The sequence below is a fragment of the Gamsiella multidivaricata genome (genome assembly GCF_025024155.1).
Source record: "Gamsiella multidivaricata strain RSA 2152 chromosome Unknown BC939scaffold_12, whole genome shotgun sequence".
NCBI lineage: Eukaryota > Fungi > Mortierellomycota > Mortierellomycetes > Mortierellales > Mortierellaceae > Gamsiella > Gamsiella multidivaricata.
This window is the reverse complement of record NW_026251720.1, coordinates 408,590-422,937: the sequence shown is the minus strand read 5'-3', so window position 1 is coordinate 422,937 and position 14,348 is coordinate 408,590. Positions and strand designations below refer to the sequence as shown.

The 14,348-nt window shown below is 50.1% G+C and overlaps 6 protein-coding genes across 6 annotated transcripts; 2 read left to right on the top strand and 4 right to left on the bottom strand.

Moving 5' to 3' along the window:
- Positions 1-963: 963 nt before the first annotated feature.
- Positions 964-2,945, top strand: BC939DRAFT_500453 (uncharacterized protein; the record flags this gene model as incomplete). The annotated part of the gene is made up of 2 exons (XM_051560048.1): positions 964-1,278; positions 1,377-2,945. The coding sequence occupies 2 exons, from the start codon at positions 964-966 to the stop codon at positions 2,943-2,945; spliced, it is 1,884 nt and encodes a 627-aa protein (XP_051415363.1).
- A 174-nt stretch (positions 2,946-3,119) lies between these two features.
- On the bottom strand, positions 3,120-5,096 carry BC939DRAFT_486296 (uncharacterized protein). Its single transcript, XM_051559328.1, has 6 exons — positions 4,814-5,096; positions 4,640-4,692; positions 4,394-4,539; positions 4,222-4,285; positions 3,759-4,146; positions 3,120-3,655 (listed from the first exon to the last, which is right to left on the bottom strand). Exons 1-6 carry the CDS (start codon positions 4,972-4,974, stop codon positions 3,319-3,321), a joined length of 1,149 nt encoding a protein of 382 aa, XP_051415362.1. The 5' UTR covers positions 4,975-5,096; the 3' UTR covers positions 3,120-3,318.
- Positions 5,097-7,136: 2,040 nt separating this feature from the next.
- BC939DRAFT_393814 (uncharacterized protein) lies at positions 7,137-9,041 on the bottom strand (the record flags this gene model as incomplete). Its single annotated transcript, XM_051552115.1, has 5 exons — positions 7,137-7,454; positions 7,549-7,671; positions 7,747-8,333; positions 8,435-8,742; positions 8,845-9,041. The coding sequence occupies 5 exons, from the start codon at positions 9,039-9,041 to the stop codon at positions 7,137-7,139; spliced, it is 1,533 nt and encodes a 510-aa protein (XP_051415361.1).
- Positions 9,042-9,269: 228 nt separating this feature from the next.
- Positions 9,270-10,814, bottom strand: BC939DRAFT_393764 (phosphatidylserine decarboxylase-domain-containing protein; the record flags this gene model as incomplete). Its single annotated transcript, XM_051552109.1, has 4 exons — positions 9,270-9,503; positions 9,628-10,236; positions 10,325-10,561; positions 10,644-10,814. 4 exons carry the CDS (start codon positions 10,812-10,814, stop codon positions 9,270-9,272), a joined length of 1,251 nt encoding a protein of 416 aa, XP_051415360.1.
- Positions 10,815-11,329: 515 nt separating this feature from the next.
- On the top strand, positions 11,330-13,105 carry BC939DRAFT_474520 (phenylalanyl-tRNA synthetase; the record flags this gene model as incomplete). The annotated part of the gene is made up of 4 exons (XM_051558427.1): positions 11,330-11,537; positions 11,659-12,465; positions 12,570-12,844; positions 12,947-13,105. The coding sequence occupies 4 exons, from the start codon at positions 11,330-11,332 to the stop codon at positions 13,103-13,105; spliced, it is 1,449 nt and encodes a 482-aa protein (XP_051415359.1).
- Positions 13,074-14,130, bottom strand: BC939DRAFT_40034 (uncharacterized protein). Its single transcript, XM_051552537.1, has 2 exons — positions 14,042-14,130; positions 13,074-13,951 (listed from the first exon to the last, which is right to left on the bottom strand). The coding sequence occupies exons 1-2, from the start codon at positions 14,042-14,044 to the stop codon at positions 13,250-13,252; spliced, it is 705 nt and encodes a 234-aa protein (XP_051415358.1). The 5' UTR covers positions 14,045-14,130; the 3' UTR covers positions 13,074-13,249.
- Between the last annotated feature and the right edge of the window lie 218 nt (positions 14,131-14,348).

Here is a 14,348-nt window from a genome sequence, read left to right as displayed (position 1 = left end):
AGTCTTCTTTGAGCAAGAGAATACCACGGTTTGGGGTTCCCTCCATGACGAGAGTATCGCGACCGCCATCGATATCATCTTTTGGCTATCATCAGTACTGATGCTAATGTTCCTTGTTAAAGAAGATGCGCTGTGAGGCACATAGCGGTCGATACGAGATGCACACGACAGAATATTGATAATAAAAAAAAGGCGGTAGAGATTATTAGACTAGCAAAAATGAAATCTATTGTGCAGGAGTACAAGTTGGGTTGGAGTGAGATAACTCTAACGAGGGACACAATCGCACAAGGAGTGCAGCGTTGCGCCGACATCATTATTGTTAACGTGCCCTTGCGGTTAGCCCACAAGTGAATAGGGCTGCTATTGAAAAGCGGCGGCTCTCAAGAGGTGTTTGTGTTGTCGCCATCGATCCCTATCCGTGGGCATACCAAATCGAGCACGAATTTTGTAATAAGGAACCACTGTCCACGAGACATCGGCGACCGATAATTCAAAAGAAGTATTGTAACCATAATGGACATCAACAAGGGAGCCATGCATGGTCCAGTTTACATATGTTGACTACTAATGCACATTTGTTATCGAATGGAGAGCGAGCGGGAGATCAAGATTGCAATGGCTCCAATCTGGTCTATTCTTTTTGAATCAATTGAATTACAACCGATATGCAATTCAGGACAGTGCAGTAGATCCTTACCATGCACACTCATCCATCTGCATCCTGTTCTCTGAAGTAGCTCCCATGGTGCCCTCTGGTGCCCACCTCTTGCACATATATAAATACGTCGGAGAAGACTCTCATCCCTCCCCTCTTTTCTACCTCATCCTCACACTCGCCTTTCTCCTCCTCCTTCTCCCCTCATTCTCCTCACCCCTCCTCCTTACAGGAAAAAAAAAAAGAATCTGAAAACCACAATGCGTTTGTCTACTGCTCTCATTACCATCGCCTCGGCCTTGGTCATGGCATGCTCGCAGGTCGAGGCTGCCCCCGTCGTCGCTGGATACCTTCTCCTCAACCCCACCAACGGCCCTGCCAAGCTCAAGGCCCTGGCTGACAACGCTGACAACATCCCCATCAACCGCATCTTCCTTTCCTTCGCTCGTCCTGGCATGGTCTATGTCCCCAACTCCAACACCCTCGAGCACGTTGGCTTGAACTACGCTAACACCGCCGACTTCGGTTTCGCTGATCTCAAGGCCAAGATCACCACCCTCCAGTCCAAGGGTGTTGAGGTCTTCCTGTCCGTCGGAGGATGGAACTACGGATGCTTCCCTGTAAGTGTGTATTCGGTCGCCATTTTTTTATATTTCAACAGCTGAATCGGTTCCAGATCACTAAACCACATTTATTGTGTTTCCCTTTCCGAAAATAGTACCTCTACACTTACTACTCGGTTGGAGGCTACGGTACCACCACCCCTAACTACTACAAGATCTTGGAGAACGGTGGATCGCTCGGCGCCTGTACGGAGGCTAACATGTGGTGCTACACCTGCGAGCCCAAGAGCGAGGGCACCGTCCTCGCCGACTTCGACATCTTCCCCGAGCCCTCGAACTCGTCGACCTGGCAGGCGGCCCAGCAGTACGTCACTGCTCAGGCCGGTGGCTCTGCCCCAGTCTTCCACCCCGAGATCGCCCCTGGCAGCACGTGGACTGACCCCGTCACCAAGATCACCAACTTGGTCCCTGGAAGCAACTACTTTGCCAAGGTCAACCGCGACCCTTACCAGGATCTCGTCTACCTGGCCAAGGATCTCGGTCTTGCCGGTGTTGATATCGATTACGAAGAGATGTGGCACGCCGATTACTTCAGGGTCGGTCCCTCGACCGGACCCTGGACTTCTCACCAGACTGTCTACAAGTACGCAGCCATCATGCGCGATGTCCAGCTCAACATTCAGGCCATCAAGCCCTCTTTGATGCTTGCTACCGCTGCCTCGGCCGCTGGCGGTCTCTCGAGCAACTGGTGGGGCGGTAACCTCAAGAACATTTGGTACTATCTTTACAAGTGGTACCCTGAGGTCTACAACTTCATGGCCACCGGCACCAACGGCGGTGGTGTCAACGTCATGACCTACGACCTTTCCAACAACCAGCAGTTCCACGAGTGCCCCGATGACAACACCTGCTCGCTCTCCCAGCAGGTCAACTACTACATGAAGTCCTATGCCGACAACGGTATGACCGCCCATGTCGGTTATGAGATCGGTATCCCTGCCTACCCCGCCTCGGACCACGACGCCGCTCACCAGCTGCCCCTCACCCAGACCGAGCTGAGCGCCATCCTCGCCGTCCAGGGCTCCAAGGGCGGTTTCTTCTGGGAGCTCTATAAGCCTGCCGGTACCACCGCTAACGTCGATGTCACCAGCGCTGCCCAGCAGATCTGCAAGGCTGCTCTCGGTGCCACCACTCCTCGCTGCTCCGGTGTCATTCCCGCAGCTGACGGCTCGTCCCCCTCGTCCTCTGCCACCGTCACCGCCACCTCGACCTCCGCTTCTTCCTCGACCACTGCCCCTACCACCACCACCACCACCACCCAGGGCGCTAGCTGCTCTGTCGCTGCCTGGTCTGCTTCTGCCACCTACCAATCCGGCGCCCAGGTCTCGTACAATGGCCGTCTCTACACCGCTCAGTGGTGGTCCCAGAACAACATCCCTACCGCTGGTGGCCCTTGGACTGACAAGGGTGCCTGCGGCACTGGTCCCACTGCCACCTCCACCACCCCTACCGCCACCGTCACCAGCACCCCTGGCGGCTGCGCTGGTGTTAGCGCCTGGTCTACCTCGGCCTCCTACTCTGGCGGTGCTAAGGTCTCGTACAACGGCTTTGTCTACACTGCTCAGTGGTGGACTCAGGGTGAGGCTCCCGGCTCTGGCTCGGTCTGGACCAAGGGCGCTGCTTGCACTGCCTCCCTCCGCCGCCGTCTTTACCGCATGGACTAAATACGGCCATCCCTATTCCTCCCTCCAGATGGACTCTTTTTTGAGCTGTGCTCGATGAGAGATGGGTAGATATCATTCATAGGACTGGATCCTAGATTATTCTTGCCTGTAGAAATATATATTTGCATACACTCGGGAAATAGCATGGCCGTGCCAAGCATTCCTTGTAGAGATCAATAAATGTGCTTTAAAAAAAACAACGAAAAAATGATGAAAGCAGTGGGAGTGGCATCGAGGCCTTTATTTCCATTGTTGGAAGAGCCGCCGGCGACCTGTTCGCGCAAAGTCGCTCAGAACCTTAAACCTCTATTCAAACAGAGCCTTTGCGCGTACGGTCAATTCCCTTTTTTCTTTAATTGTGCAGGTATCTATCTCAAAGCTTCGCCATGGTTCTAGCCTGGCTCCTAGCACCCTGCAACTCCTTCAGGCATTGCTCAATGTTCTCGACCGTCTTTTGCGCACATCCCACACTCGCCTGGAAGCCGAATCCACCATGTCCATAGTTATGGGCGACCACCAACACGGACTTGTCCCATCCTTCGTTCCAGTCCAGTTGCTCGACGGCCGCAGAGACACGGACACCCCCACGGCGGTTGGGACGCAGGCCAACGCAGCTCCGCAGGATGGTCGCTTTGCTGAACAAATCAGGACGTATTTGCAGGACGCGCTCCATGATTGCCTTGGTGGTCTCTTCCGAAGGAGTTCCTTGGCTATTTCATGTGCAGTGCCGAGGAGCAAGTAGAATGATAGTGAATAACAAAATATAAACTATAAAAAAAAATTGCATAGACAAGAAAAGGGCAAGGCACTTACATGTTCCAGTGCTCCATGGTGCCGCCAAGGATGATCTCGCCGTTATCTCTCGGGATGACATAAGTAATCGTTCCCACACCCATCGCCGCTCCTTCAGCATACCTTTCCATCGTAAAATTCTTCGCGATCGGCCACAGCTCATCCGGGACCTTGACTACGACGATCTGTCCACGCGTCGGGAACATCTGGTGATCCAACACGCCGCCGAGGTTGCGGCTTCCCAGTCCGGAGCAGTTGACGATGATATCCGGTCTGGCGTCAGTACCGGTACCATGTGGGATCTGGGCAACTGCCTTGAGACTCGACACTGTCAGGCGTTCGATGGTTCCACCGCGTGCAAGGACTTGTTCTTGAAGGTAGAGCAGGTACTTGGGAGCATTCATTGCGACTAGATTTTTTTTTTTGTTATCGCGTGAGTCACTGGAAATTAAAAGGCTACTTCAAGTACCAGCCAGTAACATACCAGTTCTGTAAGTGATGCCGAAATCCATTCCTGGCGGCAACTCTGACTTGGAGATGTGTCGATACTGCATTCGTTTCCAAAAAAAAAAAAAATTATGCGAGGTTCAGCGACCATTTGAAAGTTCACTATCATGTCTCGCCGAATGAAAACGACCAAAGTCATGGGACCTTACATCCTTGAGGATGCGCTTGAACCAAGGGTCCACAAAATCCTTGGGCTTGACCTCCCAATAATCATGTCCGACCAAGAACATGATTCCGGCCTTGGGTTCGTTCTCGGCTAGGTATTCGAACCGCTTGTATGTTGCCGTGTCGATCTCTATGGAAGATCATTATTATTATTTTTATGAGCTCGGAACAAAAAAAGTTATGTAATGGAGTCCGGTGCTGCAATTGAAAAAAGTATAGAAAATTCATACCTTGCTGCTTAAGATCGGCAATATCTGCATAGGACCTCCAATGCGCGCCAGCCCTAGAATGATATTGATCGATCGATCAATCGACCAAATGGAGGTCATGTCAGCAACATCATCAGTAAAAAAAGGAGATCGTCGCCAATGCCGAGCTCCTGCGATATGAGGGATATGTTATACCAGGGAGAAGTGTAGTCGATGTTGAGATCCGAGGGAATGTGAGTGGCAAGAACCTTAACGCTGTAGCCACCCTTTTCCAGGAGCGCCAGGGCCGTCGACAGGCCCGAGACGCCCGCGCCGAGGATGTTGACCTTGTAAGTTGTCTTTTGCGGATGTGCCATTGCTGATGAAATGGAATGAGATGAGAGAACGAGAGAGATGAGGTGTGCTGCTGGAGGACCGTGAGAAATGAGGGTTTGCGAACGATACTGCTCGAGTATAGCCGACGGCGTTAGCCCTTTCGCCGCCGGCGCAGAACCTTCAGCAGAGAGGATCTTCGAAGCTGAACATACGCGATATTAACTCTAAAAGGTGACCCATGGATTAGGGACAACATACAACCTTCGTCTGCAGGACATAGCGCTCACCAAGACTCCCATGCCTTTGAACGTTTTTCAAGTCGCTAGCACCCATGTATGATTTTTTTTTTTTTTTTTTTTTTTATTGTTAGACGGGTGAGAGTCCAACCGATGTGGATGCGTGTTTCGTTTTTTGTGAACATCACATATCTCAAGTGGAGCCAGAGATGTCGTCAACCTGTTCGTAACTCATCTTACAGAGAAGAGTAGGGTCCAAAAGAGCAAAGAACAAGAGAAGGACAACCTTAAGAAGCGAGGGATGCGCCGTAGCGGCTGTTGACAGTGCTCCAAGAGATGCTGCGAGTGGTTGACGGGCGATGCATTTGGCTACGAGGCGTGTAGCTACGATGATCCCCTTCAGATCGACACATTCTTTCAAGGCCATAGTTTTGATGGCCATGTTCACAATGCTTGCAATACTTTAATCGCCAGCAGCTAAGATGGTCCTGCTCATATCGTTTTAAATGCTTGTGGATATGGCGATATAGCGGACAGCTTACACGCTCAGCGGCCAGAGTCTAATTTTGCTAGTGTCCTCAGCGGATGGTATGGCAGACCAAGACCACAGCAATGGGACTGAGCCGCATGGATACCACTGTTTGCAGTGCTAGGCATTTTTATTATTGTTGTGTCGACTGCAACAACAAAGATACACATGGTGTGCAATGTCCTTCATGCTTCGCCCAATCACCGCCTGTGCCACGAACTGACAGTAGGGTCCTGGAGTCTGCCCTAACACCCAGATACCATATACTATAGCTGCGTTCTCACGCAAAGACAGCAACATCTCGTTAACAAAGATCTGGGCGCTGCATCATTCGGTGCGATCAGCTCCCAGGATGAGTCGATGCTGCTCATTGTGATTTTTACTGAATGCATTTATTTTTTATTTTTTGGGCATTGAAGAACTTATTGATGCCTCTTCAGAGGTCCACCTACCGGCTGAGGGCTCCCGTGGGAGTCGTCATCATCCGAGAGAGTCCTTTGTCGACCTAATAAGTCTACGCTATATCGCATACATCTCTTCCCTATGTTGCCGCGCACTTGCCGCATGTATGCATAAATATAGTCGGCTTAATGAAAAAGAGCCGCTGAGCCAAGACCTCTGCAATATCTGCTTTCAAAGACCAGATCGATTCCTAGACTAGCTCTATCGCTGAGTAAGCGAAGATTGAAGCCCAGATAACCAGCTTGTATTTCTACTGCCATTGGTACTGTCTTTCGATCCGCGCTTCGACTTCGCCCAAAATTTAGCAAAAACAATGAACATAAACGCTGACATAAATGTCGTCAATGCTTCAAGGCGTCCTGTAGCTCTGTCGTTCAGTGTTGAATGTCGCAATCTGTTCGACCTCTTTCTTTTGATTCGGACGAGAAATGTGCCATGGGGTGCGATCTCTGTTAGAGATTTATAACACTTCTTTTCATCTCTGGCGAAATAGCGATACATTACAATGCTCGTGGATGTGGCAAACAGTTTCATACTAAACATCAGTTCTGGTTCCCTGGCAATGCTGTCAGTGTTGTGGGTGGTCAGAAACACAAACACGGCATCAGGTTGTATGGAAGCCAAAGCTTGCAGTGCATCAATGACTAAATGTGCCTCCTACGTCTGTCCATCTCTGCCAAGGAGCGTGTAGTTGTGCTGTTTCTGGCCAGGTAATGCTCAGACTTGGGCGAGAGTCAATATTAGGTATTGCTGTCAATGGTAGCAGAATCCAAGGCGATTGAGTAAGAGGTCAACCAGGACGACGCCTTTGCAGTCAAGGAGCGATTATCGCCACCAGTTGTCCAGCATCCATTAAGGATCAGAACAACGCTTTCTTGGTACCTATTCCCAAAATGCGCATTCATATAAAGAAATCGAGTCGCATTTTATGCATGTCCTCGTTTTTTATTCCCAAATGTACTTTGTTTCATTTTCTCTACCTGGCCTCCTCCACCGGCGGATCGATCAGCTTGCGTCCATAGATAGTGACCTTCTCGAGCGACAGCACTTCGTGCATACACTTCTGCAATTGCTCCCCAAAGACCTTCTCCGAGAACCGTTCCTGAACACTATCCCGAGCGCGAAGCTGCATATCTAAAAGCGATCCTTCCTCGGCCGATAGCACCTTTTCGATCGCGTCCGCAAATTCTTTTGCGGTAATTGCCAAGTATCCCGTAGGTTCGTTGTGATATGGCTGCACAATATCCATTTTTGGACCTGCAGAGTTGTGAGCAACTGGTATTAATCCTGCAGCCTGAAAATCAAGATTAATATACAGCGACGATGGTCAGTATAGAACGTCAATGCGATGCAAATTTAATAACCATCATTTTGAACATCAAGTTTACCATATACTCGACAACGCCAATACCAAAGTGCTCATCCAGCATGGCATGGATGCCAATCTTAGAGCGCGCCAGCCATGCCTGGAGATCACTGAAAGGTGCGTTTACGACAAACGTGACATTGTCCTAAAATCGAGAGGTGGGGTGAATATCCGGTCTGAGAAACAAAGGCAGCGTCTTCTTCATCTTATACAAACTTACAGAAATCTCAAGGTCGGCAGCCTTCTTCTTCAGCTGCTTTATCCTGGCCTGGTCACCTTCATTGCGAGCGCTTCCGAGCATGACAAGCTGCACCGCCTTTGGGTTCTTATCCCCCTCCGCAGTTTGACGATATTCCGGATGATCTTTCAACAGTTGTGCCATCGCCTCCAACTGTAGGCCATGTCCCTTCTCCGGCCGGAACTGTGCCACACTGACCACGATCCGTTTCCGATCCTTGAGAGAGAAACCTTTGAACGCCTCTGTATCACAAGGCGGATACACGACCGTGGACTTGATCTTCCACAATGAATCAATGTGGGCCTTGGTCCAGGAGGAATTAACCATTACAACATGAGCTAGTGCACCGATAATTGCGTAGAGGAATGCAAAGCAGCGGTAATAGACAAGTTTCAGAATCGTATAGAGTGAGCTGGATGCGACCTCGGCCGCATTGTTATGGCCGCTCTCTCGACTGGCCACACGGCCGATCATGTCGGAGCTGATCGTTGGGTAGTGAACGTATGCAACGACCTGGCATCCGCCAAACATCCTTGCTGCTGGGTACGTGAACGCATATCCCATTGTGTCTAGTTATGTAGCATAAAAGAAAAAAGAACATTAGATCAAATCAGCCCACTGCTGAGGACAACTTTGGTGCCTTGGTACGGTGACCCGTGATAATCCCTACCGATCCAGATATCAGGTACGACGCACTGAAGAGCCTCCCATCCCAAGACGATCGAACCAATGCTCTGTCCAATCAACGTAAACCGAGGCCACGTCGCATTCTCCACCCAGGAGCGTTTCTTCAGGAATTCGAATCCGACCAGGGCGGGATCCAGCTCGATGTTGAACCGAGTACGGACCCTTTCCAGAATTGACTCCTTGTCGACATCCGTATCTCCTGTGTAAACGACTGATATCACATGTGGGTATTTTTGCTGGATATCACGAATTGCTGTCCATAGCACACGCTCCCCACCACCGCCAGCGTTGCTAGTAAAATGAATGATGAGTATTTGGTCAGCATATGGACCGGTGGATGGAAGACGAAGCTGATTGTTGTCGGCTGAACAAAGTGCAAACGTGTTCTGTTACCAGTAAGGGTGAAAGAATCCTGCAATGAGATATGGTGCACTCTTTTGATCCTGCTCGCTTTGAGTGCCTATACCTGCGGCTGTTTCCTTGGATTGCTCTTGACCGCCCCTCTTAGCCTTCTCTTCCACCTGTTGCTGGAAAACTCGTCTCCTGTTAGCCTTGAAACCTTGGAGGATCCTTGCATTGCAGTACGTCATTACGATCGTGTAGACGAGCAAGAGCGCAGCACATAGTGCGATGAAGAGGAATGTCGACCACTGCATAATGGTCCGCATCCATGTTGCTCCTGCCATGTTGATGCAAAAGAAGAATGCTGCGTCGAGCGTGTCGGGTGTTGGAAGAAGGATGTAAGATCTAAAGTCCAGGACGGTTGGACAGACAAAGTTGTTTCAATTTGAGAGGGCCGTTTATTTCTGCAATTGTGTCTATTCAAGCTGCCCAAGAGCCTGACCCATCTTGACTCGCTGGCCCGCTTCAATCACAAACTTGAAGTTCTTTGGCGCCTCAAACACGAGTACAACCGTCGATCCCAACTTGAATCCTCCCATCTCCATTCCGGTATGCAGCGGCTGACCATTCAACAGGCGACTAACACCACTGTACAGGAGCTCACCATAGCCACGCCTGTGTCTGTCCTCTCTCGTGTTAGTGCGGAGCTCCTAGAGAAAGATATCAATAGACATTATTGCAATTTGTGAATAAAAGCAATGTCGAGCAGGAATAAAAAAAAAAAAAAAAACGCCGCTATTGACCATAAATGACGATCCCTGAAAACTGCCGTACCTTATCAAAGTTGAGGACAATGCTTCCAACGTTCGTCGCTCCAACGGGCACCATCGAGAAGAATCCATAGCGCCACTTGCCCAGCAACACCACGCGCTCGTTCAACACAAAGAGATCCTGCAACTGCTTAACCATCCAGGGCGAGACTGAATATAATTCTCCCGAGAAATGACGCCTCGTCTCCGCGACCCAGTTCGTGGGCGAGTGGAAGCGATGGTAGTCGCCAGGGGCCAGATAAATAACGCAGAAGAAAAGCGCGTTCCCGGGACGCAACTTCAATTGCTCCTGGCTATCGCTCGACTTTGATTTTTGGTCGGCCTCCTCATCCGGGACAACATTACCAAGCAGATCTTCCTTCTTGTGCTCCATCGTGGTCTGCTGGTCATGTCCGAGCAAACTGTCCAGTGTATAGCTGATTCCGTTGACCTCTGCGAACTCCTCCTCGTCGACAATGTTGGCAGAATGCGTCGCTTTGATAATCTCAGCAGTATCGCTCGCCTTTTGTGCTCCCAAGAATTGGTCTAGAGAATACGACATGCCTTTGATCTGCTCTACCTTTGAGCCGTCCACCAATCCAAAATGGAATACTCTTCCATCCGAGGGTGATGCCTAGTGAAAGCGATAACGAAGCATTAGATACGATGAAGAACGAAAATAGTGTTGTTGCGAGGCTTGAGGAATGAAGCACATATCATACCAATGCTGCATCATAATCGATAGGTCTAACGCCATCCTTCAGTTCCCGATAAAAGAACTCGCTCAGGTTCTTATAATGCTTCAAATCGGGATCCTTCATCTCGTCCAGGTTACATCCAAAGATCCAACTGTAAAATTTAAATCCTGGTTCACGGAACCACATTGGCAGGGTGATGCTGTTGAATGCACCCCACGCTCTAGATATCGTCTTCAGTGGCAGCTCGCTGATCACATGGACCTAGAGGAGAAAGAATGCAAACATTCTTAGTACCTTCAACAGCCTTGAGCATACCAGAACTGTCGATTTTGCATAGACTTACATGCCAAGGACCAACAATAACGGCTTTAGTGACATTTGGGTCCCGTCCTGCCTCGCGCTCCATGACCTTCCTATACTGCAAAAACGTGATAAAAGCGAGACCCAGTCCGATTGGGATAGGCGACCATTTGATGGGTGTATCATTCCATGCCTTCTTTACTCGACCTGTCATATTGCGAAGGATAGCAGACAACCGTGTTAAACCTTTACACTGACTTCACAGAAATACCACCCGCGCGAAACCAAATAAACGGACATACTGGCATAGGATCCCTGCTTGCTCTGAGTTGAAGACTGCTGAGAAGACGCGAGCGTCTGCCTGGAGGCGTGAAAGTTGCGCTGCAGCAATAGCGTTGAACGGCATTGTGCACCGTGACGGAGAAGAGTAGGATGGGGTGTAGGTCTACGGAGGGTGACCCTCGAGAGGGACATCAACTGTCGGTGCATGGTTCCTTGCATGCTTCTGAGAAACGAGAAACTAAAGCCAGGGGCACTATCGCGAAGCGCGGACTCTTCTCTTTTCACTGACGGTCTACCAGTGTGGCTGAGCCAAACACAGTGACTGCCCCATGCTCCATCGATTTCCTTTCTTGGACGACGAATAGCCCCGACCAGTTTCAGGCACGGAACGAAGCGCTTCCTTTTCTCTGGGACACAGCACCGACATCGGCATCACCTTAACACACCATGGCTACAGGAATGTTCAGAGCAGCCTCCCAGCATTGGCACGGCCGCGCTCTGCGCGTCGGGGCTTCGCCCAAAATCAGGACTATGCTTTTCGGTCAGGCCTTGAATAAAAGCACCACCCTGACAACCGGACAGCTGCAGCGCACACTTCGGCCAGTTCTCTGTGCCTCTTTCCACTCCTCACCCTTCCGGTCGACATCAGATTCAGGTACCCTTCGATAAGCATGGTTCATGGAGTTTTTGAAAGCTTAACCGATCTACTCCCGCCACGGTCTAGGCCCTAGATCGCATCGACGTTAACATTCTTCAATTACATCGCGATTTTCCAGGATCAAACCCTCTCAAGGAACCACCGACAATCACCAAGGAAAGCATCACGGTCGGCGGCAAGACTTACGAGACAGACCATCTCACCAATGTTACTCCTACAATCCTCGAAAAGACAACCCGCCAATTGCACCGTATCCCTACACACCCGGTTGCCATCATCAAGGATCTGATCGCCTCCGCGTTCCCCGATTTCAAGCACTACGAAACCTTCTCGCCCGTGGTCACGACCAAGGAAAATTTTGATGATCTCTGCTTTACAAGCGACCACCCCGGTCGCGCTGCTACGGACACATACTACCTGAATGAGAAGATTATGCTACGGACACACACCTCGGCTCACCAACTTCAGGTCATGACCGAGGCGGATAAGGTTCTCGTCACCGCGGACGTGTATCGGAGGGACGAAATCGATGCGAGCCATTACCCTGTTTTCCATCAAATGGAGGGTGCACAGCTGTTTGATGCCAAGACTGCAGTGGAAGACATCCGTAAGGCAATTGCGGCCGATTCGACTGCGCAATTTGGATCGATTCATACGACCGACACGACTGTAATCACTTCCCAGAATCCAAAGCAGGATTGCCATGACGAGGCTGCCATGCTGGCGACAGCTGATCACTTGAAGCATTCATTGAATATGATGGTACGGAAGCTGTTTTCGCACGAAAAAGACCTGCAGGTCCGGTGGATCGATGCTCAGTTCCCGTTCACAAGTCCAAGCTGGGAGATGGAGATTCTGTATCAAGGAAAATGGCTCGAAGTTCTCGGATGCGGAGTCATCAGGCAGGATATTTTGAACCGCGCAGGTACTGTCATCTTTTCTGTTATACAATATGGCCATCACGACATTGTTATTCAACACATGGAATTATGGACTAATGTGGTTTATCTTACCGACTTTAATGAACAGGCAAGCCCGATAAGATCGGTTGGGCTTTCGGATTGGGTCTCGAGAGACTGGCCCTCGTACTTTTTGGTATCCCTGATATTCGCCTGTTCTGGTCCCAGGACGAGCGCTTCTTGCGTCAGTTCGAGCCCTCCAAGATCCAAAAGTTTAAGCACTTCTCAAAGTACCCTCCCTGCATCAAGGACATCTCTTTCTGGACCAACAGCGACTTTCACGAGAACAACTTCTGCGAGATTGTCAGAGACGTCGCCGGTGATATTGCCGAGACTGTTGAAATGGTAAGCAGTTTTTCGCATCTTACATCTTTGAATTCACACAGTTTTTACGCTTGAATGCTTCTGTAACGCTGACATCCGGATTTTTCTTCGATTGTACCGTAGATCGACGAATTCACACATCCAAAGACAAAGAAGCGCAGCGTGTGTTACAGAATCAACTACCGCTCAATGGACCGTAATGTAACCAACGCCGAGATCAATGAAATCCAGGAAAAGCTACGTGAACAGGTTGTCGATCGTATGAAAGTTGAGCTCCGTTGAAGTTCTTCATACAACATAGTGAATGTTCATATTTTTATGCCTCAATTACAATAAATAAAGAGGAGTGTAAACCATGAAGATCCAATGAATGTGAAGGGCTCGTCAAGGTGGAACGTCAATCATTATTCTTTCTCGTCTTTATTTTCAGCGAGAACGACCAGTTACTGGAGGCCGTATTATGGTGGGCACCGCGATGCCGGACAGTGTACTGGGTCCAAGGTAAGGCGGTGCGACAGCAGTTGGATAATATTGCTGCTGTTGATACATCTGTTGCTGCTTTTGCTGCTGCCACGTGGTTCTGGCCGAGGACGCCGAGCTCCTAGAGCGGATTAAATGATCCTGCTCAACAGAGCTATCACTGATAGGCAGCATTCTCACTTGACCTGGTGGCTGACCGACAGATGCCATGACCCTGGTTGTGTATGCGGCATTAAGCGGAGGATACGCCTGAGGTATCGGTCTTTTGAGATATTCGGGCTGCTGTCGCTGTGACTGAAAGGGCGGTGGCGGTGGAGGAGGCATGGTATGTGCTGGTGCCATATTGCAAGTGCTGGCGGGTATGACTCCTGGCAGCGGTGTCCGTTGGTATCCATGTCCTAGGGGTATAACTGCAGGCGCATTTCCAGCATAAGGCACCTGCATCATTGGAGTAACGTTTGGATTCGAAGGTAATTGGTAGGCTACAGTAGCTCCTGTTGGAGCAAACGGAAGGGGTGTGTATTGAGTGGAGCGCCGTAAGCTGCTGTTTGCTGGCGATTGAGGCAGGTGGAATCTCGGCGACCCTCCTGGTGGATGTGAAGCAAGCGACAAACGTGCCGGGGGCTGCGGTGTCCTTGGTGCAGGAACCTATTGCGAACGCGGGATTATGTATTATTATCCTGACATAGCTACTGGACTGGAGTGTCATCTGTTCTGAAAGAATGAATGAGGGCATACCATGCGGCATGACTTGATACTACTAGCGTTGGATATTGCCGAGCGTGCTCTAGGAAGAAGGATGAAAGCGATCAGGCGCAATCTCAACTTGTGGTAGTGGAAGTAGATGTACTTTGTCCCCCTCAGAAATCGAGACTTACCCCATAACCTTTTCCTGCCTGGATTCTCGTGCGCCCGTAGTGCGTGTGTGAGCACTGTTTTTCTTGGACGCCGCCGGCGCCTCCTGAACCTTTATTTCTTCGTTCGCTGGCGCTTTTCGAGGTGTATTTGTACTATCATGGCTCTCCGATGGCCTTTTTCCCTGACT

Bases quoted from the DNA above. Each gene is read 5' to 3' on its own strand.
- BC939DRAFT_486296 (XM_051559328.1), bottom strand. From the start codon at position 4,974: ATGGCACATCCGCAAAAGACAACTTACAAGGTCAACATCCTCGGCGCG. The intron at 4,693-4,813 runs GTATAACATATC...ATATCATTCTAG, and splicing joins ATCGACTACACTTCTCCCTG to GGCTGGCGCGCATTGGAGGT. The intron at 4,540-4,639 runs GTATGAATTTTC...GATCTTCCATAG, and splicing joins TGCCGATCTTAAGCAGCAAG to AGATCGACACGGCAACATAC.